Here is a 21059-nt window from a genome sequence, read left to right as displayed (position 1 = left end):
AGCTCAAAGGACACAATAGTATTCCCCTCCCATCCTCCTTCCTTCCTTCCTTCCTTTTTTTTTTCTCTAATTTTTGCAGTAACACTTTCAGCAGGCTGAATGATCAGTTATATATAATGCTCAACAAGTAAAAAGTAGAAAGGCCACTGTGCCACAAGAATGCTATAAAAATAATCAAACTGTAAGATGCCAATTTCACTTTTCTACAATCAGCAATCATTCTTCTTAAAGCAGAAAAGACACCTGTCTCTGCTCTTTATCCATCAGCGTTGCAGTACCTGCTCCAAGCAGCAAAACTCTTCTTTTTGTGGTTGTCTTCTGTTCTGTACATACCAAAAAAGCTATTTTCTATTCTCCTTAGAATTTTTTGCAAGCTTCGAATGAACTAACCACAGCCAGATAGCACGGGAAATATAAAACCGCTTCTTGAAAATCTACATGTTAATTCAACTTTGTACAAGTGGATTCAGCATTTTCTGTTGTTTTTCAAAAAATATATATACAATAACATCCAGGCATGAAAAGTTGCAATAAACTGTGGAGAAAGAAGAAGAGAAACGATAGTTTTAGAACAGAAAAGCACCTTCGTTTCCCCTTTAACTCTTACCTAATGTCTCATTGTCTCTCCCTCTTTCCTCTGCCCACCCTTTCATGTCTACAGATTGTCCTCCTTATCACCCTGAATGATATGTATGATATTGAAGCTCTAGTTCTTCAGGAGTTACTTGCCTTTCTTTTATTCACTTCTGTCACTCTCCCATGTGCACAGTGAAAGAGAACAAAATTAGATCTTTCCCATGAAGGCCATTATAAGTAAATTCCCTGCAGAGACAGACTTCAGAATTTTGTGAAACTCTGTAGGGAATCAAGAAAATCTGAATTATAATAAGTTTACTTGAATAAAGGGATCTCCTGGGGGTGGAGAAAGAAAGTTTATTTTTAAAGTTCTTGCCGCCAGACATGGAAATCTCACTACCTCCATCCCCACTACACCTTCTCAATGCTGCAATACTGAAAGCTATCTGACTTGCTAGGCAAAGAAAAAGTCTAGGGCCACATTTCCAGATAATGCCAAGAGGTGGATATGATATAGAATGAAAGAAGGAGTTGTGTGTCAACAGCAAGACAGGAAAAATGAAGCCAAATTATCTGAAATATTTGCAAGCATTTCTTGGGGATCAGCTATCCCAGCAGACCATGGGTATAGCTGGCGGGGGGCGGGGGCGGGGTGGAAGAAAAAGAAAGGTGGAAAAGAGGATAAGAGAAAATTAGGGAAGATAAGGTCAAACAACAGACTAATTAGCCATAGGAGTAACGGAAAGAAACCAGAAAACTTACTTTTAAACCTATGTGGCTAACATTTGCTCTATCCGATTGATCATGGCTAGTTTAGTCAAATGAATCAACTATTTGCATAGAAAATATCAGCTAGTGGATGGAATGGACTTAAAAACCATATAAACCAAGCCATCAATGGATTTTCCCATTTTCTCTCACTGTTCTCATGTTTGGACAACATCAATAGTACAGCAATCTAATGGCTCAGCAATTGGGTACTGCAAGACTCCAAACAAAAGCACCCTAAATCAGCAATGTTTCTTCCATTCATTTGTACCACATGCACTCAGTCAAAGCAGCAGTCACAGCCAAAACATGGAGAAAGAACTTTCTTTTTGAAAGGTACTTGCCATTATGAATTGTTGGAGTAATGAAACTACATGGCATTACATGGAGCCTTGGCTTTTATGTGTTGGTTTGGAACATTTGTTTAAAGTATGTGGTGACAACAGCACGGTGGCTTAGCAGCTAAAGTCCTCACCTTGAATGTGCTGAGATCCCATATGGGCGCTGATTTTAATCTCGGTGGCCCCACTTCCCATCCAGCTCCCTGCTTGTGTCCTGGGAAAGCAGTCAGGGACGGCCCAAAGACTTGGGACCCTGCACCCGTGTGGGAGACCCAGAAGAAGCTCTGGGCTCCTGGCTCCAGATCAGCTCAGCTCTGGCCCTTGCGGCCGCTTGGGGAATGAATTATCAGACAGAAGATCTTCCTCTCTGTCTTTCTTCCTCTCTCTATTTCTGACTTTGCAGTAAAAATTTAAACAACAAACAAAAAAAGAAAGCATGTGGAAGGAAGGTGGCACAAACCCCAATCTACATAGTGATCACATGATGTTGTCACAATGCGTTGTTTAGACTCTGACTTGACAGCAGCAGCAGAAAACATTTTAAAAAGATTTTTTAAGGAGTCCCTGGTGGCTTTCAACATGACACACGTAAAAATAAGAGATCCCTTAGAGGAAGTGGCTGAAATTACATAAGCATGCCAAATAAACACTACTCTTAGTTTCCTCTTTTAGGGAAAGGACATCTCTTCTTGTATCATTCCACTGTTCTCTGAAATATGGTAATAGAGAAAGACTTAATCATTTTTGTCTATTTCTTGACCCAAAAGAGGGTTCTCTCTAATTTTGCATTCAACGCTATTCTGGAAAAACTGACATGAGGATTTTAGAGATGCTAATTATTCCTCTTTATGAAGGCTAATTCAATAAATGACCCAATTGTTGATTAAGTAGTCTCTTTTTTTAATGTGAAAGCACTTGTAAAAGTATAAAGTGCTTTACCAATATAAAGGATGATGTAAGATGTTAATTGACATCTTTGGAAATCTTTTTGTTGATTCATCACACACTTGCTAAAATAAGAGGACATAGGAAAAAAATTGACTCTACAAGATGGTTAATTTAGATTTTTTTAATATCTATGGTTGTTACTGTCTACTGTAAATGCATTCCTGGATAATGTTATTTTTTGACTCATGCATTGCAGGCCTACACTCTGGTTCTGTCAAAAGCAGAAAAAAACCATCTGGCACTGAGACAGTCAAGGCTTTCTCTGTTTGGTTAATTGAGTGTTCAGGGGGCGAGATTGGGCCTTTTAAAATAGACCCTCCTTTATAGTCAGATCAATGCCAAAAGTCAGTAAAAGAGTATGTAGGAACACATTCCACCTGAATTTGAATCTTGGACCCACCACTTCATAGATTCATTCACCTGGCAAGGACTGATGGTGGTAGTGGATTTTCACCTGTAAATAGGTATAATAATGCTTCCTTCCTTACAGAGAAGTTGTGATCATTCAATGAGATACTATACATAAGCCACTTAGCAATTTATTTGGCTCATATATACTCAATACATCAGTAGTAGTAGTAGTATTTAACCTTCTAGTAAAAAAAAAAAAACCACTAAATTACACTAATAATTTATAGAGCTGAGAAACAGGATTAAGAAGGAATTTGGAACTGCCAAAGAAATTATGTAGTCTTCTCTTCTGTCCTTTTCACACAGCTGTCCATTTTACACAGACTTATACAGCTGTAGGTGAGCTTGATGGCCTATAGCAAACATAGGCTTGCTCCAGAGATGGATCTTTACCTGCTGTGACATTCACAGAATGTTTCATTTGCCTAATGCTGATGTGAAGCTCTGTCTAGATCGCTTAATGAATACACTCTATAGTCATTGGAAGGTGCCCCAAAATACTTCATTTTCTTTCTACTTTTTAAGAAGTGTCATGCTGACTATGGAGCTAAAGTTGGAATGTAGTGTGTTTCATACATCTGTGAATTGAGGTGTTAGACCATCTTCCATCCCTTTGAAATCAAAGGGTAGCCTACAGCCATTCTGGGTGGGTCAATTTCAAAAGAAAATCAATCAATAAATATTAGAGTAGATAATAAAGAAGACAGAGCTTATGTAGGTCAACATGAAGAATATAGCTCTCCCAAGGCAGGACAAAAAAGCCTCCAAGCTAATTGGAAAACCAAAAAGAAAGATGTTATGAAGCTTGTGTATCATAAGAAAGTAGAATTCTAGGATTTCTGAAAGAAGTTTAGTGTAATTCGTTTCATGTGTTTTGTGACTCCTCTGCTTATAATCAGAATTCTCATCCTCCAAAGTATTTCCATCACTTGAAAAAATATTAATATACAAAAATACAAATGTAAAATAAATTAGAACATTTCAAATAAGATCATCCCAAGAGTTCCTTTAAATATCATTTCTCTCCAGATTCATTTAAACTCACTTTTCAGCAACACTTTTCAAGCCTGCATACTTTAGGCAAAAATCCCATTATAATAACCTGTTATCAGAGATATTTGCACTGCTTCATCCAAAGTGACACTTCGACTTGTTTATAAAAGAAGTAGGAAACAGCAAGCTGACATCTTCAACTCCAACATATCCAAATTCTGCTGAAATGTCTGCACACAAGCAAATAGCCTGAGTTGTCAGGGACCTTAAAATAAAAGTCAAGTACCGTGCTCAATGCTATATTGAAAATGTAATTTATCACATAAAGAAAACTCCCTCAGCAGTGTCCTCTTTCCACACAAAGGACAATGGCATGTTAGCTCTTATTAAAACTATTAAGCACCAGAGGAAAAGCATCTTCAAAGTTCAGGGAGAGCCATAAAATGCAAAGCTTGCAAAATACTTTGCCCACATTTTGCCCGGCAGGCACCATGACCTGACTTGAACCTAAAGCCCCCCTTCTCACCCCCCTCAAGGTACAGAGATGTGTGGCTAGTTGATTCAGTGGTTAGTGTCTAGAGGTTTTAGGATCAATATCTTAGGCAAAGTCCCAATATGAGCCAATTGGCCTACCTGTATTTCTGACTGTGTCTTTCAAAATAGTCCCACTCTGTGTACTATGGAAGGGGAAGGTACATAAAACAGTGTCAACTCATGTTTATTAGATGGAAGCGCAGAGCTCAAAGATGATACCTTAGCTGTCAGCAGGGGTGTTGTCCTTCCACACAGAAGTTAATGTATTTGGGAAAGTAAACACCAAGAAATATAAAACAATTACCTATAGGCAATACCTGCTGAGAGGTGTTTCTCTTGAAATGTAAGAGCAGATGTTCATTTAGCCTACCTCAGAATATGTTTCCAACTTCAAATCCTGAAGAAGAGAATTCTGAAGGAAAAATCCCAGTATCTAGTTAGGAAACTAGACAGAGGGGATCTAAAATATATTTAATGGGAAATACTCATTATACAAGATACTTCAAAAAGTTAACAGAAAATTAATTAAAGAAGTTTATTTTGGTGAAAAAAAAACACATTTGAAATCCAAACACCGTTTCTTATACATTTCCCATGAACTTTTTAAAAAAACACTTATATTAACTATTCAGAAATAAATTCAGAAGACATAGAACATGTTGTCATGGGCCATCCTCCTAACCATTCAATAGAGTGGTGTCTAACAAATGTATGGGAGAGTCATCCAATCCACAATGAAAGTCTCCTCAAAAGTCACAAGAATGAGTTTCTGGGGAATGATGTTATCAACAGGACATTTCCAGAGAGTCACCAAAGTGCTGGTTAAAGTTGTCACAGCCAACTTCATAATGCCCAAGCACAACAGATTAGTTTCATGTGGCTAGTCTTCCTTGGCAACCTCAGCAGCTGTACACTTGAAGAAGTGCCTAGAGCAGTCGATATGCAATGGAAGCTATTGGTCCCTGATGCTTCTTATTGGTGTTTTGAACCACTCACCTCCATTAGCATATTAGTGTCCCCAGCAAAGTATTCCGTGTGTGGGTTCATGCTATAAATATTAGTTAATATTCTGTCAGATAAACTGAAACCACATTATTTCAATACAGATGATTGACTGTAGCAAATGAGCTACACAGGTGTTAGGGGCTTCAGAAAGAAATGAGGTGATATCTGCAGGAAGTGAGTGAAGGAATAAAGGGAAAGTGTTGAGGCTATCTGTGTGCGACACCCCCAGAAGGGTAGAAGAATTGCTCCATGGAGGATGGTGGAGTCCTTTGAGAAGAGGATGCCAGCTGGCTACTTCTGGTACCACTGAGGTAGCATGATGAGACTAACTCTCAGAGAATAGAAAGGAGCTGGGAGGTGCAGTCAGCTACTGCTGCCAGAATGAAGGGCTGCTGCTAGGGTGACGCTAACATGAACAGAAAGCAAACAGGAAGAAGTCAGTCCCTTCTTCCTCTATCCCAGAAGCCTTTTATTTCCTATCATGTCAGGCCCTATTGAAAATCCAGCTCACAAAAGAAAAATGTAGATTGCAGAGTCTCAACCACAGCTTCACAGAGCAACAGCTTTAAAAGGGGCGAGCATAGAGCTGCCAGACAATAGCTTAATAACCTCCACATTGTGCAATGAGGTGTTAGATTTTTGTGTCATTGTTGCTGCTGGAGTCACTCAGATATGCTTACAGTAAGTGTAACATTAATTAGAGGGGACTGTTTGTCACAGAGGATTTCATCATTGCTGAATCCATAAGAAGCTATTATTGGGAGATCTCAAGCAGGGCTGCTCAATGTAGTTATGAGGGTGTGTATGATTCCTTTCTTACCAAAGCTTGAGTACTAAATATTCATGACCATTTTTTCAACTTTTGTTTACACTCAGGTCTAGAGCCTATATGTTCCCTTAAATGATTCTGTACCATTGTAAGGATCAGGTGGCCAATCTCCAGGGTTCTAGAAGCATGAAGCCATCTGTTGAGTACACACAGCTTTGTATGTTACATAGGGAAGTTGTGGGTAAAACCCGGAAGCAAACTGGAGACATGATGAAAATACAACCAGTTAAATCTTCTTTCTAAATGTTCATTAGGCTATTTGCTAGTATTACTATCCTTATCATTTGGAAACCTTACTGAGTTAAGATGAAAGAAACAATCGGGGATTCTAGTCTAATTTAAAATGAACTTTTGAATGGAGCAATCGTGAGTTGTGATGTTTCTCTTCCCATTCAGAGCTGTACCCATTTATATCTTAATATCTCTATAGTGAAACTTTTAATAGTTTTTTCCTGAAGTATTATACCAGAAAGGGAGGTTAGCAGTAGCTACAGAAATGAAAACATAATCTCAGAGTGGCTGATCAATGAAATCAAACCATTTCATAAAAGCCATGCAGTCATATGTCTGGCCTGTAAATTGCTTTAGGTGCCAAAGGGAATTGGAAGCTTGGTCTATCCTGTCAAGCCGATACTGTAATATTAACAACCTGCATCGGCCAAGTTTCTGCAACTGCTTAGCAGAAAGAAACTGCTGAATGATTCCAGTGGCTTCTTTGTAAGTCTCTGGTTCCTATACAAGCAGAGCTTTTGCTCTCAGGGAAACAAGAGTCCAGCTTCTCACTGCATGAAAACCCACAGTGGTTTTCTCCTTTCTTGGAGTTCTTTCTGAAATTGTGTTCTCATGTCTTAGCCTCACATTTGATCTCTTCTTACCTTACCAGTTCTCTGGTTTGCTCTCATTCTGAATGTATATCTCACACAGTGCTGGATATACAATAGGTATCTAATTAAAATTAAAATTGATTTGAAAGAGACTTAAAATATAACAACATTTTCATGTTCCTCTCCCTACCTCCAAAAGTGCTGAAAGGGTTAAATTCTTTGATTGCCATGATCAAAACCAAACTACAGATATACAAGTCATATATTGGCAAGTTGCATCCTATAAGTATACTATATGCTCTTGCAATAACAACCAGAATTACAAACAAATTAACTGTGACGTCTGTAGGACATTCTGTAGTTTTCACACTGGGTCTTCCTCTCCTGCTGATAGATGATTTTGACTGTAAATTGAAAACTGGAAGTGGTTAAACATTCTGTGTATTCACAAGTGCCATTTCCAAAATTGAAGCTTTCGAAAGGAGATTCAGGAAAGTGTCGACGGAAACTCAGAGCAATTATGCCTGTTATTAAGATGAGGTAGTGGCAATTACACAGCAGACTCATGGAGAATGTATACATGCTGATTGTTCTGAGGGAGCCTGCAAAAATAAACTTTTGCAAAGGGGCCCATCAGGCTTGCAGTCTCTTCAGGAAGTGAAGGTTTTTAGCCACTCCCATCAGTATGTTGTTGAGTAGGGCTTATGGCTCCAGGAACTATCTGAGAAGGGCTACTTGCTTCTCTCTTCATGAGTGGAAACGAAACCTGCATATAATGTACTGGCTTCTTTCACTGTTTCTCTCCTCCAGGATAACCAGTCTCAAACGTTTATTTTTTTAACCCTCGGGACTTTTCCTCACTCTTAAGAATCACTGGTGACTCCAAAGAGCTCCCCATTCTATGAGCTTTATCATGTCAATATTTACCTTCTTTTTTTTTATTAATTCATTAATTACATTGTATTATGTGACACAGTTTCATAGGTACTGGGATTCTCCCCACCCTTCCCCAAACCCTCCCACCATGGTGGATTCCTCCACCTTGTTGCATAACCACAGTTCAAGTTCAGTTGAGATTCCCTCATTGCAAGCATATACCAAACATAGAGTCCAGCATCTTATTGTCCAGTCAAGTTCAATGGCTTCTTAGGTATACCCTCTCTGGTCTGAAGACAGAGCCAGCAGAGTATCATCCCGATCAATTAAAAGCTCCAACATACCATCAGCAAAAATTTACATCATTATGGAATTAATTGACATAGTAATGAGTAACCAATATGGTAAAAGTAAATGCAGGTTCTTAACCACCTTCTGTGACCACCTCATTGACATTTCAATTTTAGTTTATACACAACATATAACATACATAACATAATATGTTATACATAACATCATATCATCTTAAATTAAGGCAAGGCTAAATATTTACCTTCTTAAGAATTACAATTGTATATCCCTTCTCAGCCTTTTGGCTAAGACCAAGTGTAGAAATTACAATTGTGAAATCTTTAAAACTAAAAGTACGCTAGTCTCAAGTAACCTTTGGAAAATGCCACCCTAAAAACATATTAAAAAGTACAAAACTTTCAAATAGCTTGATCAGAAGCATGGTTTTAACCTAAACAATCTCTTAAAAAGTCTCAGGGATTCCCCAGAGTCCCTGAACAAAAATGAAAGCACTGTATGTCTGATTGTAAGATAGGTCTTCAGCAAAGTTAAGGTATGAAAGGAGTATGTTATGCACATCTTAAAACTAAGGACACAGGAGTAAGCAATTTTGCCTAACATGTAAAACAGTGGTTAAGATGCTCACAGTCCACGTCTGTCTACCTGGACTCGATTCTCATCTCTGCCTCCCAATGCCAGCTTGCTGCTAATGCACATCCTAGAAGACAGCAGTGATGGCTCAAGTAGTTAGGTTTCTGCCACTCAGTTGATCTGGATTGAGTTCCTGACTCCTGGCTGCAACCTGACCCAGCCATTGCTGCTGTGAGTATTTGGAAAATGAACTAGCAGATGGAAAATTCCGTCTCTCTTGTTTTCTCTATCCCCCCTTCCCTTCCCCTTCTCTCTAACTCCTTCTCTCTCAAATAATAAATAGTATTAATTGAAGAAATATGGCACCTACCAGTAATGAAATTGAGTTTTCTCTCCAAACCCATATTTACTAGCAAAAGATGTGGATGAAAATAGCCTTTCTTACAGATTGTTTGCTCATTATAATTCTTTAAATGCTTTCTTGAACTGAAAAGGTTACAGTCGTTGGAACACCAGTGTTTTCATTCAAAAAAAAAAAATGTCCAGCTGTAATACCAGATCCTGGGAGTATAAAAATGGATGAGTCCTCATTCTTGCCCTTGAGGATGCATAGACCTGGTAGAGGACATCAGAAGGCAAGCAAGTATTTATAGTATGACGGAGAGGCACTGAATTTGAATGAGTCACGGAGCTAGAACACCACCTTGAAATGCCCAAAAATGTTGCTTCAGATATTCATGAGTGCTTGAAGTAAATCACTAAATTTATTAATCAATTAGTCACTCTCTTTAACAAAAGGCTGCTCTCACAGACTTTACCACATGTGCTGATCCTTTTCAAATACAAATTTATTCCAATTTAGTTTAAGTTAATTTGGAAATCATAGGTGATGTATCCTGAGATGTAAAACTAGGAATCTGTTACACCAACAGCATTGGTGTAATTCTTAGCTCCCATCAAAACCAAAGCCTAACAAGGCATTGTCTTCATTGTGATTAGAAATAAAGCAGAGTACTACGAAACCCCAACAATAGTAACAGACATAAGATAGCAGCCATACTAGATGCATACTTCAGGCCTGAAATGGCAGCTCTATGGTGACATCTGGGACCCAGGCTCTAAGATTTCTGCACTGTTATCAGGGCGGTTCCACTTTTAAGATCCAGCAAGTTTCGCTTTTAAGATCACCTCTTGGGCCAGGGTGTTTTCTCTAACACTCAGGGGTGTGTCCTTATTAAAGAATAGAATGAACAGTTAAAACACATTCCATTTGGGTCAGCTCATCTTTGCACCCTTCTAAAACATCCATTTGAAAGTGTGTATGCTTTCAAACTTCCTCTTTCACCATATTGTCTAGAACTTAAACATATGGCTGCTGTTAATCACAAGTAAGATTGGAATGTCTTCTATTTTAGCACTATACTTCATTTGAAAGCATGATGACTCCTAAATGAGTGATGATCCTTATTGAACTTGCTTGTAAAAAAAAAGCTTTGCTGCGTTATTAAAAGATGAAATATGAGGGCACTTCAAAAAATTCGTAGAATATGGAATTAGGAGATAAATATATTTTGGTGCAAAGAAATTACAAATATGTACCTAGTTTTTTCATTATATTCATTTTCCATAAACTTACTCAAGAACCCTGTATACTAGGACTACTTTGGGATCTTTGTTTTTGCTTTGCTTTGTTTCTTCCACACTCTAAAATGTTTTGGGAACACTGGGGTAAATGCAGTTTAATCTCTACCCTCTGAAGTACAATAACTCTAAAGATCAGTCCTGATGAGATTCATCTTAGATATTCATTTTTAATGAACAATGCAACCTAAATGCCAGTTACTCTCATTGGTCAGCCAAGGAGACAGACCATGCTAATGCATTTGACCAAGGGTTGAGAAGTTCTTCAAAATCTCCAGCCATCACGCTGATAGACACACAGGAGTGTGCATCTGAGATAATGAAAAATAATTTGCCTGCTGACAAAGCCGTGTAATCTAGGTGAATTTCATCTTCTAATAATTTCCACTTTTTAAAAGCAAGATCAATAGGGGCCATCACTCTCACAGGTGTCATCATGCTTCCAAAGTACAAAAAAACCAAACTTTCTGCAGACAGCTTTTGCCTTCTTTTATAAATTTGAAGATGCTCAGACAGTATCAGTGTCAAGAAAAGAGAGGGCCATTTGAAAACTGACAAAAAGTAATGCTAACAATCTGGAGTTGTCAGCTTTTAGGATCATGAGGAAATCTAATGTGGAGCTGGCAGAATACCTGGCAGAGACCACTCAGTCCCATCACAGGGTCCTCCCCAGGGGTGGCAGTGCTACAGAAGAGATAATCATACACTTCCTGGAAATGCCTACTGAAGAAGGCTCAGAGACCAGACGCCAACAGAGTCACATTTGAAGTGAGCCACAAGCCTCCAAATACAGGAAAGGAAGGAGATGGAAGTGTTGTGTGTGAGATGAGAAGGCAGGGCCTTTTGGGGAAAAAGAAGTCTCTTCAGTATGATTGAACTCTGGGAAAACAAGGTATTAGAACTTGGTAGAAGTTGTATAATATAGAGTCCATAATGATTTGTTTCTGTAGCGCTTCCATGAAAGTTAGTTTTTGAAATGAATAAGAGAGAAATAGTCTGTTGGCTTGTTCTGCTGGATGTCCCTTGTGTCTACAGAAAAATAAAGGGAATGAAGTCACATGGACAGACTGTAAACTCAGAAGAGGGAGGAATGCATGTGCTATGGGTGAAAGAAGACTCCTTAGTGCCTGGTGTAATGTCAACATAATGTAATGTCAACGTAATAAGTTGGTATTTGTTAGAAGAAAGGAAATTAACTGAAGTAGAATGTTTTGTACTTGGAATTACACCAAGGATTGTATCACAAATAACAATGAGTAATCCAAGTAATAAGCTAAAATATTAGCCTTGAAACTGGAAGAAGGAAGAAATAGCTTGTAGCATAAGGTCAGGGAAAACATTGAAAGAGCCTGACTATGATTGAGTCATGAGATAGCCAGGAAAGGAAACATTACAATAGTCAAACAAGGGGACCAAAGGATTACAGACACATTCTGTGTGGTTTTTTTTTTTAATCTCCTACAAAGAGGTTCCTTCGTATCATGTGGTAAGCTAGGAGGTGAGATGTAGGTACTTTTGCATCTGCTTCCTGTAATGATTCTTGAGCTGATATTATGGCTATGCTCAGGTAGCTTAACTGACCTGTTCCAATGTCATGTGATAGCAAATCATGTGGATACAAGTTCTGACGCAGGAACACTGCACTCCAGAGGCTGAGCTCTTAGGCTCTTCCTTCTACTCTCTCTCGGCACACGCTAAGAAGAGAGTACATAGCTTTCATCTGATCCCTAAATAGCTTTGTCGATCAAAAAAGGAAGAGAAGTAGTGTTCCAAACCCCAGGTACCATGAAGACAAAGACTATATTTGAATCAGCATTCATGTATGTCAGTTTGTTAGGAGGAGGAACATATTAATGGATGAACATAGCTCTGAATGACCAGCCTCCAAGCTGCATCTAGCCTGCTCTTCTCCCACCCTACCTCACCAGTCTATAATCTCATTTGCTCATGTCAGCTTTCTGCTTTGGAGACTTAATCATTAACTGTACAAGAACTACAGTTTTATGCCTAGGTTTATCAGCTTACACAAACCTTCATGACTTAGGCAATGTCTAGAGACTTTTTTATTTGTTATGACTGAAGAGGCCAAGGATGCTGTTAAAATCCTATAGTGCACAGGACTTGTCCCAGGGAACAACATTGCCTCAGAGAAAAAAAAAAATCTGGACCTAGCAACGGGCAAGCATTGAAAACATCCTTTACCCCTGTTATCCACCTATTTTTTGTACCTAAGAAATCCAAACTTCACTACTTCCCCCACTCCCCACGAGGTTTCATGGTTCATTCTTTTGTCTGTTCTTTTCCCTTTACCCAGATCACTTGTCCCACCTTGCTTCCTGATAGCTTGGCTTCATCCCTGAAGTTAAGTTTACCTTATCTTGTAGGGATCTGTGCCCTGGATGGGAGTTCAGTGCAATCTTGCACTCCTCTTGTGTCCCCAAGCACTTATTCATTATGTCACTTATTCATGTTGTATTGGGTGATTTATTTCTATGTCTGCCTTTCCCCCACTTGACTGTGAGCTAATCTTGGGAAGGAATTTGTCTTGTCTTTATAACAGTTCCTGGAATAGAGTAGGCACCCACAAAACATTGAATTGCAAGATATCAGGTGGCTAAGATAAAGAAAAGAACCATATAACTCCTAACTAGCCAAAATGAGCAACTCGGGGTAATTCGGAAGGGGTAAAGAGGAGGCCACATTTGGTGAAAAGAAAGTCAAAAAAAATGTGTTCAGTCTTTGAAGTGTAGGATCAGATGGCATAGAGACCAAAAGCACATATCTGAATATGGGGGTATTAATAGTTTGGTTATCAAGTAACTGCTCTAAGTATATAAAAGTAATAATCTGTGCAAAGTATCTGACATCTTGGAAGCACTCAATAAACAGATGTTACTTTTACTAATGACCCAGATGAATAGGCTTATAATTTTATAGGTGTTAAGGTTCAGGAACAGTTCAAAGGAAGGAGAAACACCTGTTCAAAGTTTAAAACGTAGCAGCCTGGGGGGCCCTGGTGGCCAGGGTCCGGGAAGAGGGTCGCTGAGGCCCCAGCCCTGCGGGAGTGCCCTGTACTGCCTCGTGGGGCACTGGCCACAGGGTCGACCTTGGGGAACCCCCATTTGGCTGGCCAGGCTGGACCGGTTGTGGGATTCGGAAGGGGAGAGGGTGGAGGACAGAAGGAGGGGACGCGGGAGTATAAATTAAAAAAAAAAAAAAAGTAGCCTGGGGGCAGGTGTTTGGCTTAGCACTTAGGATGTCATTTGGAACTCCCACATCCCCTGTTGCAGAGTTCCAGGTTTGAGTTCCAGTTCTACTTTCAATTCTAGTTTCATGCTGATGTGCACCCTAAGTACTTCAGTTCTTGCTACCCAGGTAAGAGGTCTAGATTGATTTCCAGGCTCCTGATTTCACTGTTGTCCAGCCCCAGTTGCTTGTGGCAAGTATTTAGGGGGTTAACCAGCCAATGAGAGATCTTGTCCTTTTTTCAAGATTTATTTTTTTTATTGCAAAGTCAGATATACAGAGAGGAGGAGAGACAGAGAGAAAGATCTTCCATTGATGATTCACTCCCCAAGTGGCCACAATGGCCTGGAGTTGAGCCTATCTGAAGCCAGGAACCAGGAGCCTCTTCCGGGTCTGCCACCTGGGTGCAAAGTCCCAAAACCTTGGGCTGTCCTCGACTGCTTTCCCAGGCCACAAGCAGGGAGCTAAATGGGAAGTGGGGTGGCTGGGACATGAACCAGCACTCATATGAAATCCTGGCAGGTGCAAGATGAGGACTTTAGCCTCTAGGCTACTGCACTGAATCCAAGGGATCTTTTTCTTACTATTTCTCTCTGGCTTTCGAGTAGATTAATCAATCAACCAATTATTTTTTTTTAAAGATTTATTCATTTTATTACAGCCAGATATACACAGAGGAGGAGAGACAGAGAGGAAGATCTTCCGTCCAATGAGTCACTCCCCAAGTGAGCCGCAACGGGCCGGTACGCGCCAATCCGATGCCGGGAACCAGGAGCCTCTTCCAGGTCTCCCACGCGGGTGCAGGGTCCCAAAGCTTTGGGCCGTCCTCGACTGCTTTCCCAGGCCACAAGCAGGGAGCTGGATGGGAAGTGGAGCTGCCGGGATTAGAACCGGCACCCATATGGGATCCCGGGGCATTCAAGGCGAGAACTTTAGCCACTAGGCCACGCCGCGTGGCCCAACCAATTATTTTTTTAAAGCCTAGCAATTAAAATGTCCACACACTGCCCTGGAATACATGGGTGTTATGCCTGATCCTGGTTTCAGTGTCCAGTTTCCTGCCAATCCAGACTCTAGAAAACAGCAATGATAACTCAAATAATCGAGTTCCTGGTACCTGTGTTGGAAACCCAGATTGTGTTCCTGACTCCTGGCTTAGGCTATGCCTAGCCAAGGATGTTTTGAGAATTTGAGAGAGCAAACCCATAGATGGGATAATTCTCTCATATTTCTGTCTTCTCTCTCTCCTTTCTTTCTCCTGTATCCTGTCTCCTCTCTCCTATTCTTCCCTCTTTCCCCTCTCTCCCACCCCCTTTGTCTCACATAGATTCTTAATTTTTTTTAGAATTAAAAAGCAGATGTATTTAAAGACAGATATCAAGTCAATAATAATGCCCACTGGCATGTGGCTAACTTAAGTCTGGAAAATATTTAAAAGTATTTATAGATCTGACTCTGGGTCCAGACTGCAATCACAAAATCTAGAGTTCCATCCGGGTTTCCCATGTTGGTGGGGGGATGGCACAGAGACCAAGGACTTGGGCCATTGTCCCCTGCCTTCCTAGGTGCCTTAGGAAAGATTAGGATTGGAAACTGAGCAGCCGCTATTCAGATAGGCACTACAACATTGGATTCTGGCATTACAAGCGGTAGATGAACCCCTTGTGTCACTATGCCAGCCTGTGTTATGGATATTAATACTGTTTACTGTCTCTTGCTATGTTCCAGATGCTAGGATGAACACCACATCTCTTTCCCAATTAATCCATTTAAAAATGTCTGTATAAGGAGATATACTATCACGAATCTGTTTTCCTTGTTACAAATGAAGAAACTAGACATCCACAGAAGATTCCCTAATTTGCCTAGGATTACACAACAGCAAAGGAAGGGAAATCAAATGCAAACCATTAGAACACGAGCTTACAAATGATTCTTTGTGTCTACAGTGTGAGATAAGGTTTATATTTGAGAAATCTATAATCAAGGGCTCACATTGAAATGTCGCTCTTTATAAGTGGATTTTTCCACTACAGGATTTCAGCGCTTTATAAAATGTTACACAGGTCAAGATGAACTAGATCTCTAAGCCATCCAATGCACTGGCTGACCTGAGGATCACCTCCCTTCAAGGCAAGATTTCAATTAGCAGAGCAAGACACAGTGCTAGCCAGAGCTGACATCTTCACCAAGAGCTCCTTTCCGCTCAGGGTCATTTCTCAGGGAAGGTTACCGGGAGATGGGCACATTTTACCAGCTGGCAGCCATGCCAATGACCTTTAATGCTAGTTTAGCTTAAATACATTTTGACATTTCAAACAAATTATTTTTTACAAGGTGGAGCAAGCACCACAAATTAGGCCAAATGGTTTGCCTGTAGGCCAGGCGGAGTTTACGGACCTTGGCTGCCAGGTTTCCACTTCCTGCTTCTGTCCCCCAAAGGAAGTGGTTTGCCCCCCACTACACCCCCCAGAAACTGCTTAGATAAATGCCTGCAGTTGCTGGGGATTAACCTTAGCCTCACTTCAGCAGCATATAATTCCAAGGTATCTCTGCCCCAATAGACATTAATTCTGACCGCCAAGATCGGCTCAAGGATTCTGTTCCATACATTGAGCGTTGAACGCTGTGTCAGAGAGAATGCTTGAATACTACATACAATGTCTCTACTACAGGAATGTAAGGCGCCAGTCCTCTGGAAAAAAAACAAATACCTGGAAATGAGAGTAGTTCGCATGAGAAAGACATAAGAAGAAACTAACAACCTAGGCGAGATGAAAAGGGGCCACTTCGGAAAAGGCAGACCCTCGACTACTAAGTAGCCACACAACTTTCATCTGAGCCGATTTCATAGACAAGCTGCCAGCCAAATCAAATGGGAATTAAAGGCTTTCTGTGTAGTTGGTATAGAAAGTGTCTCAGAAGCACAAAGGCCACTTTAGTCACAGGAAACTGCCAGAGGGTGGCTTATTTGATAGCAAAGAAAACAAACAGACACAATAGCTGCTGTATTTTTGAGGCAATATTAAATCTAATAAACACAACACCGAGAGCGTTGGCTTAAATCAGCTTGGGCAAGCGAGGGGGGGGAGGGGGTGGTAATGGCTTCTTTAGCAGCTACCGCCCTTTCTAGCAGACAGCTGTGATAGCTGAGAACAGAGGCTGAAGGCGGTTCCTGCTCTGGCTCCTGCCAGGTGTGTGCTGGCCCCAGCCTCTGTCCTGGCCTTGGCTCCCAGAGTGGAGATAATTAGGCTGCCATTTCTGCCAGGTTTGTTTTTTTTGGGTCACTGACTTCAGACGATCCAAATAGAAAGTGTTGCACTGAAATAGATTCATTTCCTGTTCCTTGCCTAGCCTCAACCTATTTCCTGGGGGACTGTGCTTCGAGGACCAGCACTCACAGACAGCTCCTGGATGAGGGCAGGAGTGGCTACAGAGGTCCAAGGAGGAGTCAATGCCCTCCACAGAAGCAGGGACCCACTCTTGCTCCTGGTGGCAGGGCACTGACATACAACGGCCTCAGACAGACGTGCTGGGGAACACATGGCCGCAGACTGCGCTGGGAACTGTTAAGGCTGGTGTTTAATGTTTAGCCAATGGCTTTGGTTCGAAAGGCTCTGTAGAACATGCATAGTACAAGTTGCGCTTTATACCCCATTAGCACTCAAATTCCTGGCTGCCCAGAGGCATATGGTAGTGAGTAGGCAAGGCCAGCTGAGGTGGAGGTTGAAGACATACATGGGCATGAGGACAGAATGGAGTTGCTGGGTGTCAGGGAAGACATTCAGAGATGGCCAAAGAACCCCACGCAGGCTACTAACAGAGATCAAAGAGAACCTTTGTCCTCCTCCGGTCACTGCTTGCCCTCCCTTAGCAGACACAATTAAAGAAATGGCCCCTCAGCCTGGCCTTGGTCGGTTTCATTGCTGATTGCTGGTAATGTCTCATCCAGCTGGAGAGGTAGTAGGTCTTGTGAAATAACGACTCCTATTGTGTTTGCAGACTTTAAGATGCCATGAGAAAAACAAAGGATTCCTTGAGCTTTCACTGCATGCAAATGAGGAAAGTCTCTGGATTCCACTGAGTGCCTGCTCCATGAATGTGACATTGTTTCTGTCTTTGTGTAGCCTACCAGAGAGGAGAAATAGAGAGCAAATGAGTGGTGGGGTAGAAAGTAGCTTGGAAGACAGTTCTCTCAGAAGGCCCTAGGGACAAATAGTCATTGTCAGTGCGATGCCAGGGCAGGCACTGAGCCAACTTCTGTGTCCAGAAAGAAACTGAGATAGAGCCATATTTAGATGGCCTTGGTGTCCCCTGTGGCTAACACGGCACTTGGAAAAGCACAGTAGTCCTTGTGCCTCTAACCCTTCACTGTGTGTCACTGTATCTACTTATCATCATCATCCAGGTATCATCAACATCATTATCCCTTCCCTGGGAGGCTTCTATCTGCCTGCCTCCCATCTCACCTCTTCCTCCAATATTACAGCAGCCAGTGGGAACTGTGCAGAAGCCAAATATTATGTCACATGCCTGTTCAAAGACCACCAGTATCTTCCCACAGCCACCAGAAGTGGACTAGACATGCGCTTCCCTCCGTTAGCTGATGTATCAGTCTACACAGGCTGCAAGAGCAAAATACTGCAGACTAGAGGCCTAAACAACACAAGTGTTCTTCTACAGTTTGGTCCTTGGTAAAAGCATCAAGAGATGTGGCTTCTCCTAGATGTCTAGCTTTGGACTACGGATGACTGCCTTCTTGCTATGTACTGCTACAGCCTTCCCTGCGTGCATGTACATCCCAGTGTCTCTTCCTCTTCTTACACAAACACTAGTTCTGTGGGATCAGGAAACCACTTGGAGGGTCTTTTTTATCCTTAAAAGTCCTATCTCCAGGCAGTAACCTAGCAGCTGGAGTCCTCACCTTGCACGTGCCGGGATCCCATATGGGCGCCAGTTCTAATCCCACTGGCCCTGCTTCCCATCCAGATCCCTGCTGATGGCCTGGGAAAGCAGTGGAGGATGGCCCAAAGCTTTGGGACCTTGCACCCGTATGGAACACCTGGAGAAAACTCCTGGTTCCTGGCTTCAGATCGGCTCAGCTCTGGCTATTTGGGCTATTTGGGCTACTTGGGGAGTGAACCTGCGAATGGAAGATCTTCCTCTGTGTCTCTCCTCCTCTCTGTATATATGACTTTCCAATAAAAATAAATAAACTTCCTCTGTTTTAAAAAAAAAGTCCTATCTCCAGTTTCATAGGGCTTCAGTGTATGAATTTGTGGAGGACACAGTTTAGTCCATAACATCTGATCACTGCTCACGTGTCTCCTGGTAGTCACGCCGGATCCTATATAAGTAGCACTTTCTCTGCTCCCTGACCTCCAGTCTAGCTGAAGTACTCTCATATCTCTTCTGCTGCATTCTTCTAATCGCATGGAGAGTAATTGCCTAATGGGTCCTCCTAGGGCTGTACTGGGCCATAAGTCATTTGAGGAAAGAGACTGTGTCATAGTCATTTTTGAATACCCAAAGCTTAAAGCAGGGCTTAGCCCAGAGTAGGCACTCAGCAAAGCAATCCATTTCCATGCTGAGAAAGGGACTTGTGGTTTAAACTAGGCCAAGCTAAGTGAGTATTGTACTACAAACTAGGATTCCAAATCAACAGTTGATGAATGATGCCAGAGCAATCTACAAGATGGATACTAGGTGTGTATGCTAATGAAAAGTCTTGTCCCAGCAGGTTACAGTTTGAATAAAATCAGTTTCCTCTAGCGTGCTGTTTCCCAGAAGCCACTATGTCTCTGCCCTTTGTTCTTGTACAGGACAAGCAGGCTGCATTATAGCAATCCAGAAGCTCTAAATCAATGGTCCTCAGAATCACCTAGAAGGCTGCCTGAACACAAATAACTGAATCCCCGCCCACAGGGTTTCTCATTCAATAGGTCTGTAGTGGAGCCTGAAAATTCACCTTTCCATCAAGGTCTCAGGTGAAGCTCTTCCTGCTGGTCCAGTAACCATAGTCTGAAAATCATCATTCTAGAATATACTTCGACAATTTCAAGATTTTCCATTACGTTGGAAATAGCATACATGAGAAATATGCTCACCAGTTTATGTGATTAACCATCTTTCCCATCCTCACTGTTGCCACTTTGCCATAATATCCAATGTTGCTACAATTCAGAAGACAGGAAGAAGCAAGCTGATTTTTCTTGCAAGGGAAAACTGCCCAAGAAAAATATGGCAACCTAATGGTGTGTGTTCTGTTCTTTTCACAGGTGAGATTAGAGTGGCCCACGGACCTTGCAGTCAATCCCATGGACAATTCATTGTATGTCTTGGATAACAACATTGTGCTGCAAATTTCTGAGAACAGACGTGTGCGGATCATTGCAGGGCGCCCCATTCACTGCCAGGTGCCAGGCATCGATCATTTCTTGGTCAGCAAGGTAGCAATTCACTCCACTCTGGAGTCGGCGAGGGCCATCAGTGTCTCCCACAGCGGGCTGCTCTTCATAGCTGAAACAGACGAGAGAAAAGTAAACCGCATTCAGCAAGTGACCACCAATGGGGAGATCTCCATCATCGCTGGGGCCCCCACTGACTGTGACTGCAAAATTGATCCCAACTGTGACTGTTTTTCAGGTATGACCTTTTTAGCAATTCACTAGCTCTGCTTTCTAAAGGAAAATGTGCATCAGGAAAGTCAAAAGGAAAAACAAAAAGTATTTCTTATAGACACAGCTATGAGTTAGCGGAGGCAGCAGTGGGTTGGGCATAATGTCACCCAGTTGTCCTGACAACTGACTCCCCAAGGGAGCCGAGGGGAGCTGCAGAGTCTCTTCTTGTCCCTCTTTGCCTTGCTTTCAAGTACAGGCAACACTTGTTTCAGTTGTGTCACTTTTTTGTTTTGAGGACCAAATTGTTTTGTGATACAATTCCATAGGCTCGGGGATTTCCCCTTCTACTTGCACCCTCCCCAGGTCACCCTCCCACTGATTTCCCCTACATTATTACAATAGTACAGTCCTTCAAAAACATTCACAAGTCCATCATTCTGCTATTTAAGTGTATCCTGATGTTGTAAGTATTGGCAGTGGTAGAAAGTCCAGCATCCTATTGTTAAGATACATTAACAATCCATGTTTCATTCAGGAGTGGTGATGCATACTTACTACTGTATCT

The 21059-nt window shown here is 41.5% G+C and overlaps 1 protein-coding gene across 1 annotated transcript in view; it reads left to right on the top strand.

The window, feature by feature from the left end:
- Positions 1–21059, top strand: part of TENM1 (teneurin transmembrane protein 1) — a 570964-nt gene that overhangs the window by 511803 nt on the left and 38102 nt on the right. The window contains exon 23 of the mRNA XM_004587672.2: positions 20153–20519. Coding sequence (XP_004587729.2) covers positions 20153–20519 — 367 coding nt within the window. The remainder of the gene's footprint in view (positions 1–20152; positions 20520–21059) is intronic.

The sequence above is a fragment of the Ochotona princeps genome, chromosome X (assembly GCF_030435755.1).
Source record: "Ochotona princeps isolate mOchPri1 chromosome X, mOchPri1.hap1, whole genome shotgun sequence".
In the NCBI taxonomy this organism is placed as follows: domain Eukaryota; kingdom Metazoa; phylum Chordata; class Mammalia; order Lagomorpha; family Ochotonidae; genus Ochotona; species Ochotona princeps.
Note: the sequence above shows the minus strand (reverse complement) of the source record. Positions and strands in the feature narration are given on the sequence as shown.